The 24,880-nt window shown below is 40.3% G+C and overlaps 1 protein-coding gene across 1 annotated transcript in view; it reads right to left on the reverse strand.

Moving 5' to 3' along the window:
• LOC108276370 (leucine-rich repeat-containing G-protein coupled receptor 6) overlaps positions 1-24,880 on the reverse strand; it is an 85,230-nt gene that overhangs the window by 11,027 nt on the left and 49,323 nt on the right. Inside the window, exons 3-12 of the mRNA XM_017487981.3 lie at positions 20,748-20,819; positions 17,177-17,248; positions 12,495-12,710; positions 10,024-10,095; positions 4,232-4,300; positions 3,806-3,877; positions 3,598-3,669; positions 3,282-3,350; positions 1,337-1,408; positions 73-138 (exon numbers count right to left, since the gene is read on the reverse strand). Coding sequence (XP_017343470.1) covers positions 73-138; positions 1,337-1,408; positions 3,282-3,350; positions 3,598-3,669; positions 3,806-3,877; positions 4,232-4,300; positions 10,024-10,095; positions 12,495-12,710; positions 17,177-17,248; positions 20,748-20,819 — 852 coding nt within the window. The remainder of the gene's footprint in view (positions 1-72; positions 139-1,336; positions 1,409-3,281; positions 3,351-3,597; positions 3,670-3,805; positions 3,878-4,231; positions 4,301-10,023; positions 10,096-12,494; positions 12,711-17,176; positions 17,249-20,747; positions 20,820-24,880) is intronic.

Here is a 24,880-nt window from a genome sequence, read left to right on the forward strand (position 1 = left end):
AAACATAAGCTCAGGAAATACACAGTGATACCCAAATGTGTCTGAGATCTAACTGATGAAAAGATAACTCACATCTCTTGCAGTGAAGTACAGCGGTAAAAACTTGGCAAATTCTCGACTGCATTATGAGACAACTCACTGTAAAACACACAAACAAATATTTTAAAGGATTTAACAGTACTATAGACACTCCATTTTCACACACACACAAACTCACACACACAACATAAAAGAAATGTCCTTTTTTTCAGGAGACTGTATTGTAAAGATAATTTTGTAAAATCCAAATAAGCTTTACGGATGTTTTTCGGAAAGGGTTTAAGCGATGTTTTTCGTGCTTGTTCAATGAACCATGAAGAATTATTGCACCTGCACCTGTGGAACAGTCCTTAAGACACGAACAGTTTACAGGCGCTAGGCGAGTAACGTCACAGTTACAATAAGTTAGGACACTAAAGAGACCTTTCTACTGACTCTGAAAAACACCAGAAGAAAGATGTCTAGGGTTCCTGCTCACCTGCGTGAACATGCCATAGACCTGCTGCAGGGAGGCATGAGGACTGCAGATGTGTCCAGAGCAATAAACTGTAATGTCTGTAATGTAAGACGCCTGAGACGGTGCTACAGGGAGACAGGAAGGACAGCTGATCGTCCTCGCAGCGGAAAATTACACGTAAGCGTGTGTGTCCCCACAGACGTGATCGAGAACTTGTAAATGCCTCGGTGGAAGAGTGAGGGAACATCTCACAGCAAGAACTGACCAATCTGGTGCAGTCCATGAGGATGATATACACTGCAGGACTTAAAGCAGCTGGAGGCAACACCAGATACTGACTGTTCCTTCTGATATCGACCCATCCTTTGTTCAGGGACTCATTACTCCATTTCTGTTCCTCAAACGTCTGTGAAACTTGTTCAGTTTATGTCTCAGTCGTTGAATCACGTTAAGAAATTTGCTGGACATATAATCAGTTGAATGTGAGAGGACATTTCTTAAATATATATCTCCAGAGTGAGACAAAGCTAATTATTTACAAACGCATTTTTCCCCATAATCTTTTTTACTTATCTTTAATAAGGGTGCCAATAATATTTTTGGAGCTGACTGTGTTATCACACTCCTAGTTCTAAAAGTTTTCTCTTAAATGAAGAACACAGAAGAAACAGAGCTTTGATATATAATGCCTAAAGAGAAATTACCCATCAGACCTTTGTGTGTTTTCAGATGGAACTTAATCAGAAGGGGCAAAGGTGATTGTTTGTTTTCGTGTGTGTGTAGGGTGTATATATGTGTGTGTGTGTGTGTGTGTGTGTGTGTGTGTGTGTGTGTACTCACAGCACTCTGAGATTGGGCAGCTGTTGACAGAGATCAGGTGGCAGACTGGTGAGACCTGCTCGGGTCAGAGTGCTGAAACGCGGAGAGCGAGTGAGGGAGATAAAGAACAGTACTAATTAATACTAATTGCACATACATTTTAGACATCATAGTTTTTGAAGTTGTGTGCATACTTGAATGTTGGCCATGTTAAGGCTCCGTCCTAATTGCTCTAATTCGTGTCTGTTTAGTAGCTGCGTGTCACATGGTGTGTGTTGAATAATTTGAGTTCGTTAGTGTTTTCACTCTGGGAAATTCAGTGAGATGGAGTGCAATTTTTACACTTTAACAAGGGCTATAGTATTAGACATTGGCATGCCTAAATTTAGTCTGATGACCCAATTATTTAATTTACAGAACTTGAACAAACACATGGGGTAAAAATGAATGAACCCAGACCTCAGTCCAATCACTCTAAATAAATGATAACCTGCATTACACACTTTGATTGCTGGATTCTCTCTGCACATTGCGTTTGAACAAACAGCCTATTTTCTGTAAAGTAAACAGTAAACTTTGCATTAAAGATTGCTGGAGCGGAGTAAGTGGAAGTGAGCAGGTGGTAAAAGGGTGAAAGTGAGCAAGAAGATGAAAGTGTGTATAGGTAATTAAGTGGGTGGATCTGAGCAGGTGGGTCTGAGCGCTTATATTTGGGTAGATGGATTTGAGTGGGTGAATTGACTGCTTTGATTTGAGCCCTTAAATTGAAGTGGGTGAAGCAAGTGGGAGAATTGAGTGAGTAGATTTGAAAGGATGAATTTGAGTGGGTGAATTTGAGCGAGTAAATTGGAGTGGATGGGATTTGTGTGGATGACTTTGAGGGGTGGAAGCAAGTGGGTAGTTTTGAGTGAGTAGATCTGAGCAGGTGCGTTTGACTGTGAGGTAGGGAGCAGGTAGAATTGAGCAGGTGCATTTGACTCCGAGGTAGGGAGCAGGTAGATTTGAGCAGGTGCGTTTGACTGTGAGGTAGGGAGCAGGTAGATCTGAGTAGGTGGATTTGAGCAGGTGCGTTTGACTCTGAGCTAGGGAGCAGGTAGATTTGAGCAGGTAGATTTGAGTAGGTGGATTTTGACCAGGTGGATTTGACTGTGCGGTTCCGAGCAGGTAGATTTGGGTGGGTGGATTTGACCGGGTGGAAGCTAGCAGGTGGATCTGAAGGGTGTATCCGAGTGGGTGGAAGCCAGTGTGTAGAGAACTAAGATTTAATTTGATCGATTTGAGTGAAAGCAAGAGGGTATATTTGAGTGGGTGGATTTGAATAATTGGATTTGATTGGGTGTTAAAGTGCAGGTGGATTTGAGTGAGTAGATCTCACTAGGTTGTACCGAGTAGGTGGATTTGAGCAGGTGGAAGCAAGCTGGTAGATTTGAGTAGGTGAATTTGACCAGGCAGAAGTGAGCAGGTAGGTCTGCGTGGGTGGATTTAAGCAGGTGGAAGAGAGTGAATGGATTTGAGCAGGTGGATTTGTGTGGGTGGAAGTGAGGGGGTAGATTTGAGCAGGTGGAAAGGGAGGGTGTAGATTTGAGTAGGTGGAAGCAAGGGGTAGATTTGAGCAGGTGGATTTGACTGGGCAGAAGCAACTGAGTATATATAAGCGGGTGGATTTGAGTTGGTGGAAGCAACAGGTGGAATTGAGCAGGTGGAAGCAAGCTGGTAGATTGAATGGTGTGGGTGAATTTGAATGGGTGTAAGTGAGCAGGTGACACCAAATGTGTGGATTTGAGTAGGCAGATTTGACTGGATAGAAGTGAGTGGGCAGAAATAAGTGGGAGGATCTGAGTTGGTGTAATTGATTTGAGTGGGTGGATGTGTAATCGTGGACATGAGACAAATGTATTTGAAGAAGACGATTTGAGAGAGTGGCTCTGACTGGGTGTGAGTGAGTGGAAGTGACGATGGTACTCACAGCACTTGCAGGCTTGTGGTCCCTGTCAGGTCAGGGAATTCCCGTATCTCAGTGGCGCCATTCAAAGATCTGAAAACAGATTTCAGGACTCATCACTGAAGCTTGTTATGCTAATGAGCACCACCAGAAGCATCACACGACCTACTGACATTCCCATTTCCATTCCATTATTCTCGGATCCACAGCCGGTGTTCATGATTATTGTGTTACAGTATATGTCTGATGACGTAGCTCCAATTTGAATTCTTTTTTTTAATTATTATTATTATGCTTCTGCTATTTTATAAATCGGTTTCTATAAAATAGTTATACTCACAGAGTGTGTAACTGTGGCAAGAATTGGAACGCAGATCTTCCAACAAACTGGATGGGATTCTCGTAGAAATGACTGAGGGGAGAGTTTCAGGGAGAGGATTTAGTGATATTGACCGGCTCTGTTGTAGATCTGGTCATTTTAATGATCAACTTATTAGAATTGCACGAGGTTGTTAACTCTACAGCCATGGTGGTGTGATGAGACTCACATGGTCTGCAGCAGCGGGTTCCCCACAAAAGCTCTCTCGGGAATCATCCTGATGTTATTGTTGTGGAAACCCCTGCAAAGGAAAAGAGAAACACAAATGCACTTGTGTAATACACACACACACTGCTTACTAGTGAGGTGACGATATAACAATATGACAGTATACTGTAAGAAGGAAATGTGAAAGTGTGGTGTGGAAGCAGCTGTCACAGCGAAGCGACACTCGACGCAGACCCACTTCCACACACACTCGTCTCACACCCTCGCAACATCTGCTCCCAGCTCACATGCATTTCTACCATCAAGTTAAGTGAGTTTTTATTTTCTTTTCCTGAAAGGTAACACGCCAGATGGCCCTCATGGAAGGGGGTGCTGTGAACAGATGCATGCTGGGTAATGTTACTCAGGGTTAGTCAGGGTTACTTACAGCTCCTGGAGTTTGTTCAGCGTCCGGATGGCCACGGGAAATTCCTGAAGAGTGTTGAAGTTCAGCTCGCTGGAGAAAAATGAGGGGGCGAAAAAAGAGGGTCATCATAGTAGCAAGTGTTTAGATGTTAGCTGCTCCTGGCTGGAGATTTTTTATTTTTTTTTGGCAGTGCAGAAGTGACACTGGGGTGTTTAACACCGTGGATACACTCGCACCAAATACTAAACCATGTCAGGGTCACATCTGTGCTACAGTCAGTAACTGTACACCTACAAAGACTGTGGGTTGTGTCTACATTGGAATAATGACATGTATATTCAAAGATTAAAATCTACTTTTAAGACCCAAATCCTATATTGTAAGATTTATATCAACTCATTAACTCATTCTATTACGTTATTGTTTCTACAGCTAATTCGCAAGGACTTGTATGAGGGTTGACGCCCCATATAAACGCCTTAAACAAAGTATATAGAAGTGTTGATATTGTGAAGTTTTCTGAGAGGAGACACTTATTTTGCATTTATCGAAGGAGTTTCCAGTGTCCGCACTTTGGAACAGTCAGGAGTAAAGCTGTAAGTAAGTTTTCCGACATGGGGAAAATCTTCAACACAGCGCCTTTGTGGTTTCTCAGTAACGTGGAATTTTTTATTTTGTTGTTAACTTCAAGAGATGAGGCATGGTGAGGAAACTACTGTTTATAGCTGTGATAACGGGGGTTAACTTATGGACATTCCACATCATTGAATGTAACACTAAACGGATAAAAATGACATTATCACTCTTTAATAAAAAAATAATAATAATAATAATTATTGGCGAATTTTTGTGGTGTATGAATAATAAAGCACTCTGGGATAAGACAATGATCAAGAATAATGTAGTAACTAACAGTAACTACACTTCATCACACCACCCTATGATTGATTCTTTTCCTACAACTTGACATCCCCAAGTGTTTTATTCTATACTTGTGTGTTGGGGAATTGGTCTATCCAGTCTCCTAGATATCCATTTTACGACGTATAGGGAAGCTGCTTTAAGAATGTATGATATGACATTACTTTGAAATATTACAGTACATTTGGCAATTATGGTTATGAGTTAAATTTCTGTTATTGCGATGTTTTTTTGGGGCTGGTTTTCCCAGGACCTGGCAGTCCTGGCTATATCTGTACACTAGATACGGTGCTTTTACTTTTTAACAGGCAGTGTTGAACTCCGTATCTATATGTGCCGTCACGTTTTGATACTGTAACTTCATCCCGCGTCCTGCTGCTCCATAACATAAGCAAGCAGCTGGAGATCGGATGGTGCGAGGGGAAATCCTCTCTGGGTTTATGTGGTGTTACAGCTGTTCCGCTCATCTTAACTCACCATGACATGATCTTATTTCGCATACATTATACAATTGCTGCATGCTTTTCATTAACCCTCCTGTAGTGTGCACTACTTGTTTGGTTCTGTTGACCCAGGCATCATTTTTAGATGATGTAACATACCAAATCCCAAATCTACACTGTATGGTCAAAAGTTTGTGGACACCTGACCATCATGCCCATGTTTGCTCATTGAACATTCCATTCCAGATGTATCCCCGTTCTGTTGTAATAATCTCCAGTCTTCTGGGAAGGCTTTCCTTTAGTGGCTGTGGGGATTTGTACTCTTTCAGCCACAAGAACATTAGTGAGTTCAGGTATTAGTGAGTTTGGGTGAGGAGGTCTGGGGTGCAGTCGGTGTTCCAGATCATCCCAAAGGCATTCAATGGGGTTGAGGTCAGGAATATGTGCAGGACACTTGAGTTCTTCTACAACAACCTTGGCAAACCATGTCTTTGTGGAGCTTTCTTTGTGCATAATGACACTGTCATGCTGGAAAAGGATTGGGGCTCTTAGTTCCTTCCATCCATACACCCCTCTTCTATACCGCTTATAATACTGGGTCACGAGGAACCTGGAGCTTATCCCAGAGAGCATCAGGCACAAAGCAGAGTACACCATGGTCAGGGTGCCAATCCATCGCAGGGCACAGTCACATACACATTCACACGCCCATTCATACACTATGGACACTTTGGACATGCCAATCAGCCTGCCATGCATGTCTTTGGAAACCGGAGTGCCTGGACGAAGCCCCCGCAGCACGTGGAAAACATGCAAGCTCCGCACACACAGGGCTGTGGCGGGAATCGAACCCCCGACCCTGGAGGTGTGAGGCGAACATGCTAAGCCTCTGTGCACCGCCCCTCTTAGTTCAAGTGAAAGGAAATTGTTATGCTACAAACAAAGGCTTCTCCACTAAGTATTTAATAAATTTCAGTTATTCAGTATTTTTTTTTCCCCGTGTCATTCCTCTTCATTACACATAACTTCATTTATGGACTTTAACGTTGTGAATTCTTTATCTTTGCGGATTTCTTGAGTTAATACTGGTGTCTGGTGAAATATAACCTCATTGGAAATATATTTACTGAAAAAAAAAATGTTGACGCGTTCAATACTTATTTCCTCCACTGTATATAAGCTATATATAAGCGTACACAAGCACCTGTTAGACAAGAAAAAAAAAAGAAAAAAAGACATCCCGTTATCATGATATTGCTTTACGATAAACCCTGATGATAGGTTGGGTTATTATTGTGAGGCAAAAGGAGGCTCAAAGGGAGGAAAAGGAGCTTTTCTTCCCAGCCTGCCTTTAGAAAGGAGTGGCAGAGGGATAATCAGTTAAATAAGAGTATGTTTGGCAGCGTTCCTCCTGACTCATGAAGCTCCATCCCGAGCACTCCGAGCTGAATAGGCGTCATCATCCCCGTAATTATCGCTCTCATCCCTCAGTGCTAAGTGTAAGCTTTCAAAGCAGAATAATCGTTTATGTATTTTAGCTCTGTTTTTTTTTTTTTTATAAAAAAAGGGGAAGCTGGAAAGCTGCCAGCGTGTTTGAAGTGCAGCGCAGAGGCAGCGCGGCCTTGGCCCATGGCCACACACGCTAAAACACTCACTTTAGTTCAGCTTGTGTGTGTATGCATGTGTGTGCATGTGTGTGCAACAAATATCCCCATTATGATGGACATATGACAGTTTTGACAAATTCCCTTTTTATTGTATTGTGTGAGCATGCAAAACTTTATGGTTTGGCCTGTTTTATATCAATTTGCCAAACTAATGCTAGTTTGTTTCCAGCCTGTTTACTGTAATGCTAGTTTGTTTTTACCCATTTGACTGTAACGCTGGTTCATGTGTTAGCCTGTTTACTGTAATGCTAGTTTGTTTTTACCCATTTGACTGTAACGCTGGTTCATGTGTTAGCCTGTTTACTGTAACGCTAGTTTGTTTTCAGCCTGTTTACTGTAATACTAGTTTGTTTATTACCAATTTGACTGCAACACTAGTTCATGTGTTAGCCTGTTTACTGTAACGCTAGTTTGTTTTTACCCATTTGACTGTAACGCTGGTTCATGTGTTAGCCTGTTTACTGTAATGCTAGTTTGTTTATTACCCATTTGACTGCAACACTGGTTCATGTGTTAGCCTGTTTACTGTAACGCTAGTTTGTTTTCAGCCTGTTTACTGTAATACTAGTTTGTTTATTACCCATTTGACTGCAACACTGGTTCATGTGTTAGCCTGTTTACTGTAACGCTAGTTTGTTTTCAGCCTGTTTACTGTAATACTAGTTTGTTTATTACCCATTTGACTGCAACACTGGTTCATGTGTTAGCCTGTTTACTGTAACGCTAGTTTGTTTTCAGCCTGTTTACTGTAATGCTAGTTTGTTTATTACCCTTTTGACTGCAACGCTGGTTCATGTGTTAGCCTGTTTACTGTAATGCTAGTTTGTTTGTTAATCTATTTACTATAAGGCTAATTTGTTTATTACCCATTTTACTGTAATGCTGGTTCATGTGTTAGTATGTTTACTATAATGCTACTTTGTTTGCTAGCCTGTTTACTGTAATGCTACTTTGTTTGTTAGCCTGTTTACTGTAATGCTAGTTTGTTTGTTAGCCTGTTTACTGTAATGCTAGTTTGTTTGTTAGCCTGTTTTCTATAACGCTAATTTGTTTGTGACCCTTTTTACTGTAATGCTGTTTCATGTGTTAGCCTGTTTACTATAATGCTAGTTTGTTTGTTAGTCTGTTTACAATAACGCTGTTTGTGCGTTAGCTTATTTATGATATTACTAGTTGTATGAGAAATTATTTTTGTACTGTGCTGTTGCAATAAAATTATACCATATAGCTGATTTTAAAAAAAGATAAAAGAAGTACATAAAAAAAGCCATCAATGATATTAATTGTTATTTATGGGACATTATTGTATCAATGTGGTCTGTTCTCCTCACAGACACAGTTTTTATGCCAAATTGGAACAAAGTTGCGGGTGGAAAAAAAAAAGAAGACTTTTATTTATGTATTTTTTAATTAATATATTTATTTGGTGTGAGTAAGATCTTGTTTAATATTGGAATCAAAAATAGACTATGGGGAAAGTTGTACTACAGATAAATAGTGCAAATAAAAAAAATGCATGTGCATCACAGCGACCGCCGCATGACGAAACGTTCTGGGCTAGTTTCACATGTTTGAGATGTAGCTGGAAATGCTGCAGAGACCGGGCAGTGCTGCTCAGAAGCAGAAAGAAGCAGTCATCTACGTGGTGCTGCGACTGATTTCAAATGAAGTGATGTGTGTACTGTACGTGCGACTCTCAGGGCTCATTGTTTCTCGTAAATCATAAAACAGCATTTTTAGCACTTCAGCAGGCCGTTAAAATAGCAGGTGTGAAAGTTCTGCATGTGCTGGAGACCACCATGACTTGGACATGTGCTGAACACTTTAAAGCCTAGTCATATGTTACATTAGAGAATTATACGTTGGCTCAGAATTCACGGCCCCTTTCAAAATTTCTCATGAAGTTTAATAGTGTTTCTCATGGGGCCTTTTTAAAATAATAATAATAATAATAATAATAAAATCATTTTATTCTGATCTCCAAGTCAGTGCACTGAGGGGAAGAACATGTGGATTTTTGGCGGCGCAATTTGGAAACGACATGCGCACTTCCTGCAGGAAACCCTGCTCTTTCAAGGAGCTAAATCTTTGAAATAAGATACATTTTCAAAATATTTCCAAAAGCTCTCAAAAGCTGTATTAAACTGTTACCGATCACGATTGAAGTGATGGAGAGAGGGAAGAACAAAGGGACTGAGTGTGAGCTGAAGTGAAAATAATCGCCACGTCTGAAGTTGAAAACTAACCTGACATGAACTGCAGCATTTAGGACAAAGCCTAAAAAGACTTTCAAATAAAAACTGAATTCATACAGGGTTGAAGAAACAATGTTCTTGCCTGTATTGTAGTGTTACTTTAGGGACCGTGTCCTAATCAGGGAGTGACTCACTATCCTGGCAACCTTCCTTCCAGATCTGCTTACTGTGACTGATCAAAGCTTCCCGTGTAGGGGTCACCGAGGAGAATGCAACTCAATCTTAACCTCCTTTAACAATTTTAATGATAGGTAAGAGCGTTTTTCGAAGAACATGCTCTGTGTACACCTCGGGAGCTGCAGGATTGCGTTATAAAAGCTCTATTGTTTGCATCTAATACGAAACCGAACTGCCGTGAGTGAATCAAGTCAGGTTATTTCTGTATTAATTTCCCATAGTCTCATTGAACCTGGCGCCATGCTGAGCCTTCAGTCACTGAAATTACAGGGCCTGATACTTAAAAAAACAGGAAATGGCTTTTTATGTTGCCTTTAATCATTGGGGGAAAAAGCGACGATTGCACTTACAGAGTCTCGAGACTGCGCAGGCCCTCGAAGCAGTTCTCTCCCAGAGTCTGGATTAGGTTGTTATGAAGATGCCTGAATACAAAAACAGTCATTAAACGTGAAGAAAGCATCAAAAGCCCTCAGAGATTATAATCATTAGAGCGCAATCATGTCTTATATAAACAGAGACCGCAGCAAAGGCTGAGATAAAGTCAGGTTCAAAAGTCTGAATCAACAACCAAGAACTTTTCAGATGTCATTCTGTCGTACTGTTCAGGTACATTTCTGTTCCTTAAGCTACAAACCATGTAAAGGTACTCCAACACTACATAGTTCCTCTAGCTAAAGGTACAGAAGACGTATCCGTGACAGAACCACTTCAGGAACAGGAGTTTGTACCTTAAAACTCCAGTTTAATTCCCGTAATTATCTGTAGAGGGTAGATTTAAAGGTTTATAGGAATTGCTTGGCCAGAAATAAACTATTCATGTTTGTTCATGACGGACCTGTTCCTTAAACACATAAATACACTGACGATTTATTTTTATATTCTGTTTGAGTCATTGTTTGACCCTAAATCTCTCACTGTTTCAAGTTCCTGTGTGTGTGTGAAGGATAGTTTAGCCTTGAGACTCAGGATTGGCAAAAAAGACCAATCTATGAGATGGCAGTGATAAAAATGACCCAGGCCAAGCAATAAACAAGGAGGAAGTGAGAAGAAAGACCTAGATCAGATGGTAAACAAGATCAAGGTAACAAAAATTACCCCAAATAACACATGATGCAAAAGTGACACAAATGAACCCAGTCAAACAATAAATGATAATGATGTAACAAAAATGACTCACGCCAAACAATACATAAGGTAGAAGTGATAAGAATGACCCAGGCTAAATAATAAATGAGGCAGAAGAGACAAAAATTCCCCAGGCCAAACAATGACTGAGGATGATGTACCAACAGCAATGACTCATGCAAACGATACATAAGGTAGAAGTAGCCAAAATGTCCTGGACTAAATAATAAACGAGATACAAGAGACAAAAATTCCCGAGGTAACAAAATACTGTACATGATGTAGAAGTGACCAAATGAACCCAGTCACACCATAAATGAGGTATAAACCATGTAAATGTACTACAACGCTACCTAGATCCTCTAGATAAAGGTACAGAAGAAATTCCTGTGATGGAACCACTTCAGGAACAGGAGTTTGTACCTTAAACCCCCAGTTTAAGACCCGTAATTAACTGTAGAGGGTAGATTTAAAGGTTTATAGGAATTGTTTGGCCAGAAATAAACTATTCATGTTTGTTCATGACGGCCCTGTTCCTTAAACACATTAATAACTGAAGATTTATTTTTATATTCTGTTTTAGTCATTGTTTGACCCAAGTTCCTATCTCAAGTTCCTGCGTGTGAAGCATATTTTAGCCTTTGGCAAAAATTATCAGTTTATGAGGGGGAAGAAACAAAAATGACCCAGGCCTAGCAACAAACAAGCAGGAAGTAAGAAGAATGAGCCAAGCCAAGCAACAAACAAGGAGTTAGTGAGAAGAATAAACCAGGCCAAGCAACAAACAAGGAGGAAGTAGGAAGAACGAGCCAGGCCAAGCAACAAACAAGGAGGAAGTAGGAAGAACGAGCCAGGCCAATCAACAAACAAGGAGTTAGTGAGAAGAATAAACCAGGCCAAGCAACAAACAAGGAGGAAGTAGGAAGAACGAGCCAGGCCAAGCAACAAACAAGGAGAAAGTGAGAAGAACGAGCCAGGCCAAGCAACAAACAAGGAGTTAGTGAGAAGAACGAGCCAGGCCAAGCAACAAACAAGGAGTTAGTGAGAAGAACGAGCCAGGCCAATCAACAAACAAGGAGGAAGTAAGAAGAATGAGCCAGGCCAAGCAACAAACAAGGAGGAAGTAGGAAGAACGAGCGAGGCCAAGCAACAAACAAGGAGAAAGTGAGAAGAACGAGCCAGGCCAATCAACAAACAAGGAGGAAGTAAGAAGAATGAGCCAGGCCAAGCAACAAACAAGGAGGAAGTAGGAAGAACGAGCCAGGCCAAGCAACGAACAAGGAGGAAGTAGGAAGAACGAGCCAGGCCAAGCAACAAACAAGGAGGAAGTAGGAAGAACGGGCCAGGCCAAGCAACAAACAAGGAGGAAGTAGGAAGAATGGGCCAGGCCAAATGATAAACAAAATCGAGGTAACAAATGTTACCCCAAACAATACATGATCCAAAAGTGACAAAAATTAACCAAGTTTGCATTTTAAAATGAACAGAAACAGTTGCAGATTTCGATCCAGGCCTTTGGACTTATTCGAAATGTTTTCATTGGGTTCTTGATCTAAAGTTACTCAACAGGTCAAAGGTTCCTTTGTAAGCTTCTGGAGCGGGCTCGTGTTGTTCCGGTTCCATTCTGCATTTACAGATAAAAAGAACGCCTCAATAAACCACACAAGTAGGAAGTATAAAGAAAGTGTTTACGTACAGCACAACGAGGTTGGACAGGTTCCTGAAGGCGTAGTCGGGGATGTGTGTGATGCGGTTGAGCGCGAGAGTCATGGCCTGCAGGGTTGAAAGGTCACTGAGCGCGCTCACTGGGATGTCAGTTAGTGCGTTGTCATCCAACCACAGGTGGCGTAGAGACCGCATGCCTGAAAACGTCTGAGTGGGAACGTCTGCGATGAGGTTAGCGTCCAGACGTCTGACACAGACAGACACAATGTTTTAAACCGACTGATTAACACACACATTCACACATGCTCATACTACTACTACTACTAATAATAATAATAATAATAATATCTGACATCAAGCTTTCCGGTTGCTGCTCATGTCTGTGTTACTTTGCTATAACTTTGTGTTAACTACAAGTAAATCAATGAAATATTTGTGTTTACAATAAGCAAGTCGTTAATATTTGCAGATATAAAGAGCATGTCTTTGCTGGGTGTTTGTTAGATCCAGGCTTCTGTTGAATCACTCTGGGGTTTAGTGCAGAGGAAACGTTCACTTTACGTTGTTTCCGCCTCATAAAAGCTCTTTGAAATGAACCGAGGCCTCGAGACTCGGCTGTTTTCTAATCACAGGACACGCGAACAGTTTACTATTGTTCACGTATAAAATTCCTTTGAAGCCGCCACTCCCTCCCGAAGGAAAAACACACACACTACAACACACTCCGTCACGGCTAACTGACTTCTGTCAATCGCGTAATGGACCCAATTAACCCTGACTGCTTTGTCTTTGCCGCTTTCTTTTCTTGGGTTTCTCAGCGTCTGGTTTGATGCAGATCTCCAGTTGATTTGTGTGTGGGTTTTTGAAGCCGTGATTAGCTGCTCGAGCTTGGGCTTGTTTAATAGGCGTTATGACATGCTTGGGTTTTCTGCACCTTTGTGGAATTGTGAAAGTTATCCTTTAGGAGAAAGGATGATTAAAGGACACGCACAGAGGATGCTGGGAAAAGCGTGTGGTCAGGTGTAAAGAGTTCGACCGCATGGTGTAAAGCACAGACTGATCACTGTAGTTCAATTCCTCGTCGTTACCGTTTTCTTTTCTTCTTCTTTTTAATCTTTTCCTATACACTCTATTTTTCTCTTTTTCAACTGTTTACTTTTCATCCTTTCTTCGCCCTCCTCTTCTCTTTTCTTCTTTCTTCTTCTCTTTTACGTTCTCATATTTTTCTTTTCTCTTTGCCTCTCGTGTGTTCTTTTTCTATTCTTTCTCTTCTTGTTTGCCCCCCCTCTTATACATTTCCTTTCTTGCTCTTTTTTACTTAACTCTTACTTCAATCTCCTATGTATTTCCACTCTTCGCTTTCCCCCCCTCTCTTTTCTCACCTCCTCCTCCTTTTCTCCTCCTTTACTCCCCCTCTCCTCTCTCTCATCCCTCTCTTCTCCCCCCTCCTCCTCCTTGCCGCTCAACCGTGGCCTGCCCGTGTCCTCGGTGGAGATGGATGTCCTCCCCATGTCGACACGTTAAGCCTTTGATCTAATGAATTCTGCCCTCCGGATTCCGGGGGCGAGTCGTGATGTATGACAGCGAAGTCGGCCGCGAGCACTTCCTCCACATTCTTCCCCTCCACTGACCTTTCACACTCGTTCATTCCTCACCTCCTCCCCCCATCCCTTGCTCCTGCTCCAGCTTCATTACAGTCAAGGCTAAAAGTCTGAGGGCACTCCCGAGAACTGCTTTAATTTCAACAGTCGACAAACACTACACGATATCATTTCATCATTCTTCATAAAAAACAGTGCAGTTTGGTGAGTTCTGATTGGCTGAGAGAAGTGGGGACTTTATTAACTGGTGTATTAGGCAACGAAAATAACGCCGTCATAGGAAAATAATCAACAGTGCTTTGGTGTGTTGAAGCCGACTTACGTTTAGCAAGCAGAAATGGATTATTTCCCTACAACAGCACGCCCTGAAGAGTTTTATTCCCCATATACCCCATTTTATTTAATAAAGAACTATACATCATATTTATTATTATTTATAGTTACATTAAATATTGCGGAACCTCCGCGAGACAACCTAAACATCTGACTGTTACAAAGCACTGACACTGGAGACTCCTGCCATAAAAGTTAAGTAAACATGTTCAAACAAAAATTTGAAAAAAACAACGATTGTACAATTTTCTGTGATAAATATATACTTTTTATAACGTGCTTAATATTAGGCTTTGATGTTGACCGACAAGCCCCTGTTTTCCACTGTTAAATATTCGAACGAGCGCATTAATATAAACCTGTGATTTGCAGCTGCACTGCTGTCAGAGCTGCTGTTATAGGAAATTATCCCACACATTCTGACCAATCAGAATCGAGAATTCAACAACACTGGGTGTAACCGGTGTTAAATAATAATGCAAATTTTGGAAAACAGGGCTTGGCTGAAGAAGACGACGCGTTCGATTTTCACTAAGCGATCGACGAAAAACAAACCGAGAACCAGTGTGTGTATAAATAATAATATGTGTGCATAAATAAAGATGATAAAGTGTCATGATATAGTATACTGTATTTCATTATATCATACATAAACTGTCCCAGATATAGACATTTGTTCAAGTCAAACCTAAAATAAATACTAAAATGAAATACAACGGTAAAGTCTGCTTGAGCTCTTACCAAATATCTCGGTAGTTCTGCATATCCAGTGTTTTTACAGACCTGAGAATGTGCCGTAATCCTATAATGGAATATAACTTAAAGCTTTTTTGGCTCCACCTGTTAGCACTCGTCTGCTCCAGGCGCCAGTGGACGTCGGCTCCTGAAGCCCTCGCCCGGTAATTAACCCCAACCACATCTTATCATTAACCTAATGGTGTGTTGGGTGAGTATCAAGTTCAGCTGTGTAGGGATTCACCTCGCAGACTCAGCGCTCCTCAGTGCTACACACAGGTGTGTGTCAGCCACTGTAAACTTTATCGTCACATATTATATCGCAATCGTACAATGCTATTCTATTGTGTGCAGGAAATTAGCTTAGTGGTTTCTTGTAAATAAAAAAGCATGACAATGACATGTTAAGCAATTTGCTTGTATCGCAATAACCTGCTGCGTATACCAAACACATAATAACTGAAATCGGCTCCTGAGGCGAGGAAACATTCCATTTCGACAAATTGACTGTCAACTACAGACGTTGCGTCCATTCCATCGATTCCGCCATGTTTTGTTACTGACACGCCCCCGACTCGGAGACTCCGAACTCAAAGATAATCCCACTTGCAATTACGACTTTGTGGTGGCGTTCACGTGCGCTCAACTCGTAAATACGATCTTTCCGATATGACTTGAGCACAACAAAAGGCCAGACAAGCGAGGCAGTGTTTCAGTTCCACTCGGATCATAGGGAACTAGTTAGGAGTGGAGGAAAGAGGGAAGAGAGGGAAAATTACACTCGTTTTTCAGAGTGTCTCGCTGCACGTTCTACGTCTTCCTCATGGCTTCCAGATGAACGTGGATTTTAATTCACACTTCGTCATCGTACCCTGGAGCGAAGACACTCAGAAACAGCAGCTGCCTCATCGAAAGAGCCCTGAAACATGGAAACTCTCTCCTCATCACATCCTCGCTGAGCTACAGTGCAACACAAGGAAACTCAAGAGTTTATTCGCAGAGCTGAAGATGCATCTGGAACCAGCGACTACTAATGATCTGCTTACGAAGCCGGACTAGGCAGGAAAGAAAGAACGTGAGGAAGGATGGGAAGAACGAAAGAAAGATATAAAGAAAGAAGAAAGAAAGAAAGAAAGAAAGAATGAAAATGAAAGAAAAAAGAACGAAGGAAAGAAATGCGTAAATAAGAAAGAATGAATTAAAATGAATGAATGAAAGAAAGAAAGACAAAAGAAAGAAAGAAAGAAAGAAATCTGGAAATGAAGAGTGAATGAATGAAAATGAAATGAGCAAAGAAAGAAAAAGAAAGGAAGAATGAACGAACGAACGAGTGAATGAAAGGAAGAAAGAAGGAAAAAGAATGAACGAAAGAAAAAAGAAAGAAAGAAACGAGTAAAGAAGGAACAAAAAGAACGAAAGACAGGTGGAAATAAAGAATGAATGAAAATGAAAGAAACAAGAAAGAAAAGGGGTCAATAAAAAGGAAAGAATTAAAATGAAAGGAAGAAAGAAAAGAAAGAAAGAAAAGAATAAAACGAATAAAGAAAGAAATCTGGAAATGAAGCATGAATGAAAATGAAATGAGCAAGGAAAGAAAGAAATAAAGAAACGAGTAAAGAAAAAAGAAATGTGGAAGGAAAGAAAGAAAGAATGAATGAAAGAAAGAAAGAAACGTGACGACACGTTGAGCTGCTTCCTGATTTGCGAGTGGATTGTTGTGCTTCGGCCTGGAGTGCGGCTGCGTGAGCACCTGTTTTACTGCGTGTAAACACATTCTCCCTACTGGGGCAAACAATAAACAACATAACCACCTTAATAGGCGTATAAAGAACAGAGGCTCACTGCCTTTACTGCCTTAGAGACGAGGCCAAGGATGACATCATCACCCCAAGCCGAATGCTACACCCTTATATGGTATTTCTTTTCAATTATTTGTGCTCTTTTTTTTTATAATGAAGCTTTTTGCAGCTGAATACGCTGGATAAATGACCAATGAAATGAACTGATGATGATGATGATGATGATGATGATGATGAAGGCTCACAGTGAAAGCAGGTTGGGCAGTTCCCATGGATCTTCACTCTCCAGTCTCTCCAGCTGGTTGTTCTGCAGCATCCTGAAGAAAGACAAAGTTTTTTGTTGTTTAACTCGTTCATTTAATTTAACCTGACGTTCCAAATAATAATAATAATAATAATAATTTTCCAAAGAATATACCAGTCCATCTTCTTCCTTTCTGCTCCTTTCTTCCATGCTTTTTCATAACTTTATCATTTGACTCATTATTTCTTTTCTTCTTTTCTGTTTATCATCATGCCACCTGTCATGTCCTTTGAGTTTTGCTTTCTTTCAACACTCCGTCCATCATACATTTTTCTTTCTTTTTTCTTTTCTTTCTAAACATCATTCCACTCATCTTTTCTCCTTTGTCTTTCGACACTCCGTCAAATTTCTTTCTCTTTCTTTCTTCCTTTCCATTTCCCTTCCTTCCTTCCTGTCTTTCTTTTCTGCCCCGTTCTTCCAAACTCGCTTTACTTTACCGTTCTTATCGCCATTCCATTCATCCCTTCTTTTATTCTTTGTCTTTCAACACTCCATCAAATTTCTTTCTCTTTCTTTCTTTCTTTCTTTCTTTCTGCCCCGTTCATCCAAACCCACTTTACTTACTTATCTTTCTTATCACCATTCCGCTCATCCCTTCTTTTATTGTTTGTCTTTCAGCACTCCAACAAATTTCTTTTTCTTTCTGCCCCGTTCTTCCAAACTCACTTTACTTATTCATCTTTCTTATCACCATTCCGCTCATCTCTTCTTTCAACATCCCATCTATTTTTCTTTATCACCTCTTTATGATCTTCGTTGTTTGTTTAAAAATGAAGAAGAGAAAACAGAAGGCAAAGAAAGAAAGAAGGAAAGAAAGAAATGAAAAAAATTGTCGAAAAAAAAGTAAAAATGAACTCTGTAGTGAAGTGCTTCAGGCTGCAATCATCACAGAAGAGGAAGAAGAAGGAGAAGAAGAAGAGGAAGAAGGATCACAACTCGGGTTTTTCCTTAAAGTGGAGTTTGTTTGTTTTTTATTAAAGAAGGGATAACTTTATACACCTTTCAACAGAGCAAGGAGAAAAAGAAGGAAAGAGAGAAATTGTGAAGGATAAGAGAATTAGAGAGTGAATAGGAAGGAGGAGGAACCGCTTGGGTGGGCTGCTGATGTCATGCTTGTAGAACCAGCTGAATAAAAGAGAGGAAAAGTGAGGGAGAAACTGAGAGAACAATAGAGCTCAAAGCAAATTATTCCAACATGAGAGAGAGCGAGAGAGAGAGAGAGAGAGGGGGAACAGATCTTTAAATTTCACGGCAGACAGCTTTATCACGTCCAATCGGCTGAAACCTCTGACATTCGAGAAAAGAGAGACGCCTGTTTCTTACGGAGAATAGACGAGTCTTTGTGAAGGAGACGTCTTTATCGAGGAGATGGCGCTGCCACAACAGCCATTGTGAAGCCGGACTTCAAACACGACATAAAGAACAGGCCTCTGTTCTCCTGCACTCATTAGAATATAACAACGTTTTTATTCATCCGCTCTTTCCTCTGGACTGACACCCCCCTCCCCTCCAATCTCATCCCACCCCATCCTGTCCCGTCCCTGTCCCTCTTCTCCCGTTCATAGTCTCACTCAAAAGTTCATTATTGCGCAAGATTTTCATCGGAGTTAATAATCCTGGGTTCAAGGAGAGCCACAAGTGTTTATTATACATTTCTACAACAACACTCCTTCGCTCTTCACTAATAAAAATCCGAAACCGGCTCGGCGTTCCAATCACCGAACACACACTCATTATGATCACTCACTGCCTTTACGTAGTTCTTTTCCTTGCACATTCCTTGTTTTAGCTTTTCAATAAAACTGGACATTTTGAAGAAAGAACGAAACAAAGAGAAGGAAGACAGGAATGGATCGATGGAATGATATTGATATTTGAACAAGTCAGAACAAAAGAAAAAAACAAGGAAGGAAAGAATGAAGGAAGGAAAAGAAAAAAAAGAAAAAGAAAGAAAGATACTAGAAATTGATGGATGGATGGATGGATGGATGGACTAATACTGAAAGATTTTTGAGAAGGAAGGAACAACGGATGGAAAAATAAAGAAAATGGTATATGGAAAGATGATGGATGGAGTGTTGAAAGATATTAAAGAAAGAAAAAAAGAAAGACAGAAAGAAGGAAAGAAAATTGATGGCATTTTGAAAGATAGAAACGGATGGATAGATGGGAGTGCTATTAAAAGATATTTAAGAAATAAAGAAATAAAGAAACAAAGAAACAAAGACCAAGGATGGAATTTTAAAAGAGAATTGAAGGATATTTAAAATAGAAAGAAAGAAAGATAATGGATGGCGTTTTGAAAGAGAAATAGATGGATGGATGGATGGATGGATGGAGTGATTTTGAATGATATTTTAAATAGAAAAAAAAGAAAGGAAAAAATAATGGATGGAATTTTGAAAGATAAATGGATGGATGGATGGATGGATAGAGAGATTTAAAATAGAAAGGAAGAAAATAAATGTGATTTTGAAAGAGAGACAGATGGATGGATGGATGGATGGATGGATGAAGTGATGGAGTGATATTGAAGGATATTTAAAATAGAATGAAACAAGAAAGAAAGAATGAATGAAAGGAAGAAAAATAAATGATGGAATTTTGAAAGATAAATGGATGGATGCATGGACGGATGGAGAGATATTGAAGGATATTTAAAATAGAATGAAAGAAAGAAAGAAAGAAAGAAAGAAAGAAAGGATTCACGACAGCTTTTGTGGGACATGTCAGGTATTTATAAGTAGTCTGGTGTGTTTGGAGTGGGTGAACGTGGGGAGTTTGTTATGGTTAGCCCGTAGTGAAGTTCTTCAGTAGCTACAGAACTCGGCTAGTCACTAGCAGGACACGTTTATGTGTCTCTGCGTTTCTGTATCTCACACTCGGCTGTATCAGAGAGTGAGTCATCCAGGGTGCGTGCTCGCCTCGCCTCGTCTCACCTCGCCTCGCCTCGGTGTGTGGTGTGTATTTATTGCTCTAGCATGCTAACACAATCCGGCTCAAGCCTAGCATGTTTGACAGGATGGAGAGCAAAATACACAGATCGGATAATGACACGCATCAGAAACCAACAGACGTGGTTTCCTTTTCTACACTCTAATTTAGCTAGCTAGGGTTAGTGCGCTAGTTTGTGTCTATTGGCCTACATTTGCAGAGACGACTATATCACTCATATTTACATTTATATTTATATACGTGAGCGAACAGAGCAGCGTGCTGCGAGGTTACAGCGGACAGTCCAAGAGTTCTGCTTTTTCATCTAGCTACATTCAGCAGCTTACCGTAACACACATCGTGTACACGCGATCCTGAAACTTTCCCGCGTACCTATTCACAGTTCCTGAATCATGATTGGCCAATCTCAGTTTAAGGGAGGAGTTTAGCGAAGTGTTTAAAATCTGACCCCAGATCAGCTTTAAAGTCTGAGCTCCTTATTTTAGCCACAGTTAATGGTAATATTACGAGTGTGTGTGTGTGTGTGTGTGTGTGTGTGTGTGTGTGTGTGTACGTACAGGATTTTGAGACCGGTGAGGCCATGGAGGGCGGAGCCACTGATGTGTCGGAGCTGATTCCCAGAGAGACGCCTGCAAAGGAAGTAAATTGACAGTGAGACACACAACTCTGACACCAGTACCAGAAGTGTGTGCATCTGTGTTTGTGTGTGTGTGTGTGTGTGTGTGTGTGTGTGAGACAGAGAGAGAGAGAGAGAGAGAGAGAGAGAGAGAGAGAGAGAGAGAGAGAGAGATTTTTGAGGTCCAGCTGTGGAAAAGTTTCACTTTTTAAGGATTTCGATATGTCAGTTTTAATTATTACTGCAGTTAGGCCTTAGATGCATAAAACTTTCTCTCTCTATCTCTCTCTTTCTCACTCTCTCTCTCTCTATCTATTTCTTCTTCTCTTTTTTCTTTTATTTTCTTTACATTCTTTCTACATTCTTTCTCTACTTGTCTGTCCTACTCTTTTTTCTCTCTCACTCTTACCCTCTCTGTGTCTCTCTGTCACTCCTTCTCTCACTCTTTTTTTGTATCTCTTTCCAGTGTTTCTTCTGTTTTTCCATCACTGTCTCCATCTTTGCCTCTGTTAGAGTCTGTCTATTTTTCCAAATCTTCCATTCTCTCTGTCTCTCTTGGTCTGTCTATCTGTCTGTCTTTGCCAGTGTTTTTTTCCCCTTAGCATGTCTCTCTTTACTCCCTTTTCAGTCACTAAATCATTTTTCTTATTCACTCACTTTTTGTCTTGCTCTCTATCCCTGTCTCTGTCTTGTCTCTCCGTCTCTTTCTCTTTGTGTTACTGTCCTTCTCTCAGTGCGTCTGTTTCTCTCTTTCTCAGTGCCTGTCTTTTCCTTCACTTCTTTCTTCTTCATTTTTGATGTCTCTCTGTCTTTCCATCTCTCCATCACTCTCTCTCACTGTCTCACGGTCTAGCTCTTCCCCTGTCTATCTGTCTGTCTTGCTCTGTCTTGCATGATGTATGTGTGTGTGTTTCCCTTGAGGGGAAGAACTCGATATCCCCACAGCATTAGAGTCTTTTGTCACCGCACATTTGGACTCCATAAATATCAAAATGAAGTAAACATGCACACAAACGCTGGAGGTTTTTAGTAGCTGACACACTGGGCCATGCCAAACCACACTGAGTTTAAGAGTGAACAAAGCACCATCACACCATTACACACATACATGGAGTTGTGAGCCATAACAATTTCCAAACAACATTAGAGTAAAACGAGAGGTGTGAGATTCAACAGCTTGGTGCTCAGTCAGGCGTTTGAGTGATGAGTCGATCAGCACTAGTTAGCATTAGCGGTGAATATTATAAACATTTATGAAAATAACATAAAAATCCCCACGGAAATCCTGTCAGGTTATCTTATCGTAGCCTGCTAACCTAGCTAGTGTTAGGGTATTATTAACATATTTGATCATGACTCAAATTCTGTCACTTTAGCTCATGTTAGCTAGCTGGCTATTATCAGCGGTGAGGATATCAACATTCTGCAGAGGACTGGGGAAAAAAAGTCCTCTCCAGAAATCCTGTCAGGTTAGCTCATGTTAGCTAGCTGGCTGTTATTAGCAGTGAGGATATCGACATTCTTCAGATGCCTGGGAGGAAAAAAATCCTCTCAGCAATCCTTTCAGGTTAGCTCATGCTAATTAGCCGGCTAGCATTTGCAGTGAGGAAATGAACATTCAAAAGATGACAAAACATCCTCTCAGAAATCCTGTCAGGTTAGCTTATTTTAGCCTGCTAACCAGGCTAATGTTAGCCTTTGTAGTTTTGCATCTGGCTAATTGCTAAGCAGTTTTATGTCTTTTCAAGGCATGATATAGGCTATAAAAACCAGACTATTTTGCTTTTTTATTTTTATTTTTGTTTCAAGCAGCATTTGTCTTAAAATTCTCGTAGACATCCTGTCAGGTTCGCTCATTCCAACTATCTGGCTATTAATAGCAGTAAGGATATCAACAGTCTGAAGATGACTGGGGGGAGGGCGGATCCTCTCTGCAATCCTGTCAGGTTAGCTCAAGCTAACTGTATATTTATTGCTCTTTTAGAAACCTTGTCAGGTTAGCTTATTTTAGCCTGCTTACCAGGCTACAGTTAGCAAAGAGTATTATGAATATATTTAAAAATGACTTCTTGAAATCCTGTCAGCATAGCTCATGTTAGCTATCTGGCTAGCATTAGCAGAGTAGATATGAACATTCTGAATATAACTCAACTAACATCAATCAGAAATTCTGTCTGGTTAGCTCATATTAGCCTGCTAACTAGTGTTAGCAAAGAGCATTATTAACATATTTTAATATGACTTCTGAATATGAATCCTGTCGGTGCAGCTCATCTTCTGAACATTCTGAAAATGCCTGAAAAATTCTTCTTCAGAAATCCTGTCAGGTTAGCTTATGTTAGCTAGATGGCTGTGAACTTCCTTCTTCCTATTTAAAGATATTTATATATTGACTTGCTAGCTAGCTAAATGCAAGTGCAGGAGTGGTGTCTGGTAATGTAATAAAAATGCAATGTGTCTTATAACCATTGTTTTAAAACGTTCTGTCCTAATACAACCTCTTTTAAAGTTTCAAAAGCCACAGACGCTAACCTCATCACTCAACCCAACCATAACTGTTTGTTTCACACACCAGTTGGAAGATTTACAATTCTTACTCATTTGGGGTAATTCAAATGTTTTTTTTTTTCTGCTTTGTTGTTGTTTTATTTTGTGAGAGCACAACACCAATATCAGTGTCACTCCAAACTATAAAACACCTCCATCATTCGAGTCGGATTCCAGCTCTTCCCGCCTTATTTTCCACCAAATCTGCATGATTACAAAGCTTGTTTTTTTTTATTGCTTTTTTCGATGAAGCCAAATTTGAGTGTTTTTTTATTTTGAAATACAGTTTGTAATGGGAACAAGTTTCAATCAGGAACATTTTATTTTAGCAAGGATCTGAGAATTCTGAGAATTAAGGACGGATGGTTAGCATTAGCAAACCCTCCATGCTAGGCATCTGTATTCTCTTAGACGCCTCATTGGGGGCCAAAATACCATAAAACTTTAATCATGTCCCTATTTTTTTGGGAAGGGGGGGGGGGGGGGGGGGGTCATTTGCGTTTGTTTGCGGAGAGGTAATTGCACTCGTAACCGAGGAGGACTATTGTATGCACGGGGGAAAAAGAAAAATAAGATCCTGTCAGGCGCTTCGCTTCGATGTAGCCTCAGTTTCCCTCGACGTTTGGCCGCTGCTCAGTGAAATCTGTGTAGATAGATGTGTTGTTTTTATTTTTTTTCCACACCGGCCATGATCCATGTGTATGGTGCTTGTCATCCGATCATAACACAGAACTTTATTTATTGTACTTTATTGGACAACTATTTGTTGACTAATTCTCCCTCGCAGCTAGGAACACATTTGTTTTGCATTTCATTTTCCACCCATCAACTCAACTCAACTGGACTGTCAGCCTCAGTGGGAAATGGACTGGTCTTCACCTTGCATTTTAAAAGACATACGCATAAAAAACTACGCCCTGCCTCACATAACCACACACACAAAAGAATTAGTGTAATGCGAACCTTGCACTGTGAATAATGCCGTTCTGCTCTCTGTGCATGTTAAATTACGCCAATGAAGTCTGCGACCTGTTATAAACCTCGTGCTCAATAAAATAAACATAGTGTTATATAAACCTATAAATATATTAAATAATCATTTGTTATAGAAAACCCATCTTCTGAACTGTAAATTCTACTAACACTGCATTTAAAATAGCCTGTTGCTACATTCCCTGCTGAAAAAAAAAACAATAGAAACCATTACAGAAATTCTAATGGTTTTAATTGTTATAATAGGAATTGTATTGGTTTTAATGGAAGCTATAATGGTTCTTGTGTGTCTCTACTAGTAATGTGTTGGATTCTATTGGTGGCATGTTTATGTCTAGTGGAAACCAGTACAAACCATTAAATCCTAATAGAATATGTCCCAAAACACATTACATTTGTTAATGGTTTTAATGGTATTTGTAGTGGAAACCATTAGAATTTATGTAATGGTTTCTATTGGGTTTTTTTTTCAGCAGGGTTAGCATTGAAGATGTCAATAATATTGTTTTACAAATGTGCAATGTGCATTGTGCA

The sequence above is a fragment of the Ictalurus punctatus genome, chromosome 15 (assembly GCF_001660625.3).
Source record: "Ictalurus punctatus breed USDA103 chromosome 15, Coco_2.0, whole genome shotgun sequence".
Taxonomy (NCBI): Eukaryota; Metazoa; Chordata; class Actinopteri; order Siluriformes; family Ictaluridae; genus Ictalurus; species Ictalurus punctatus.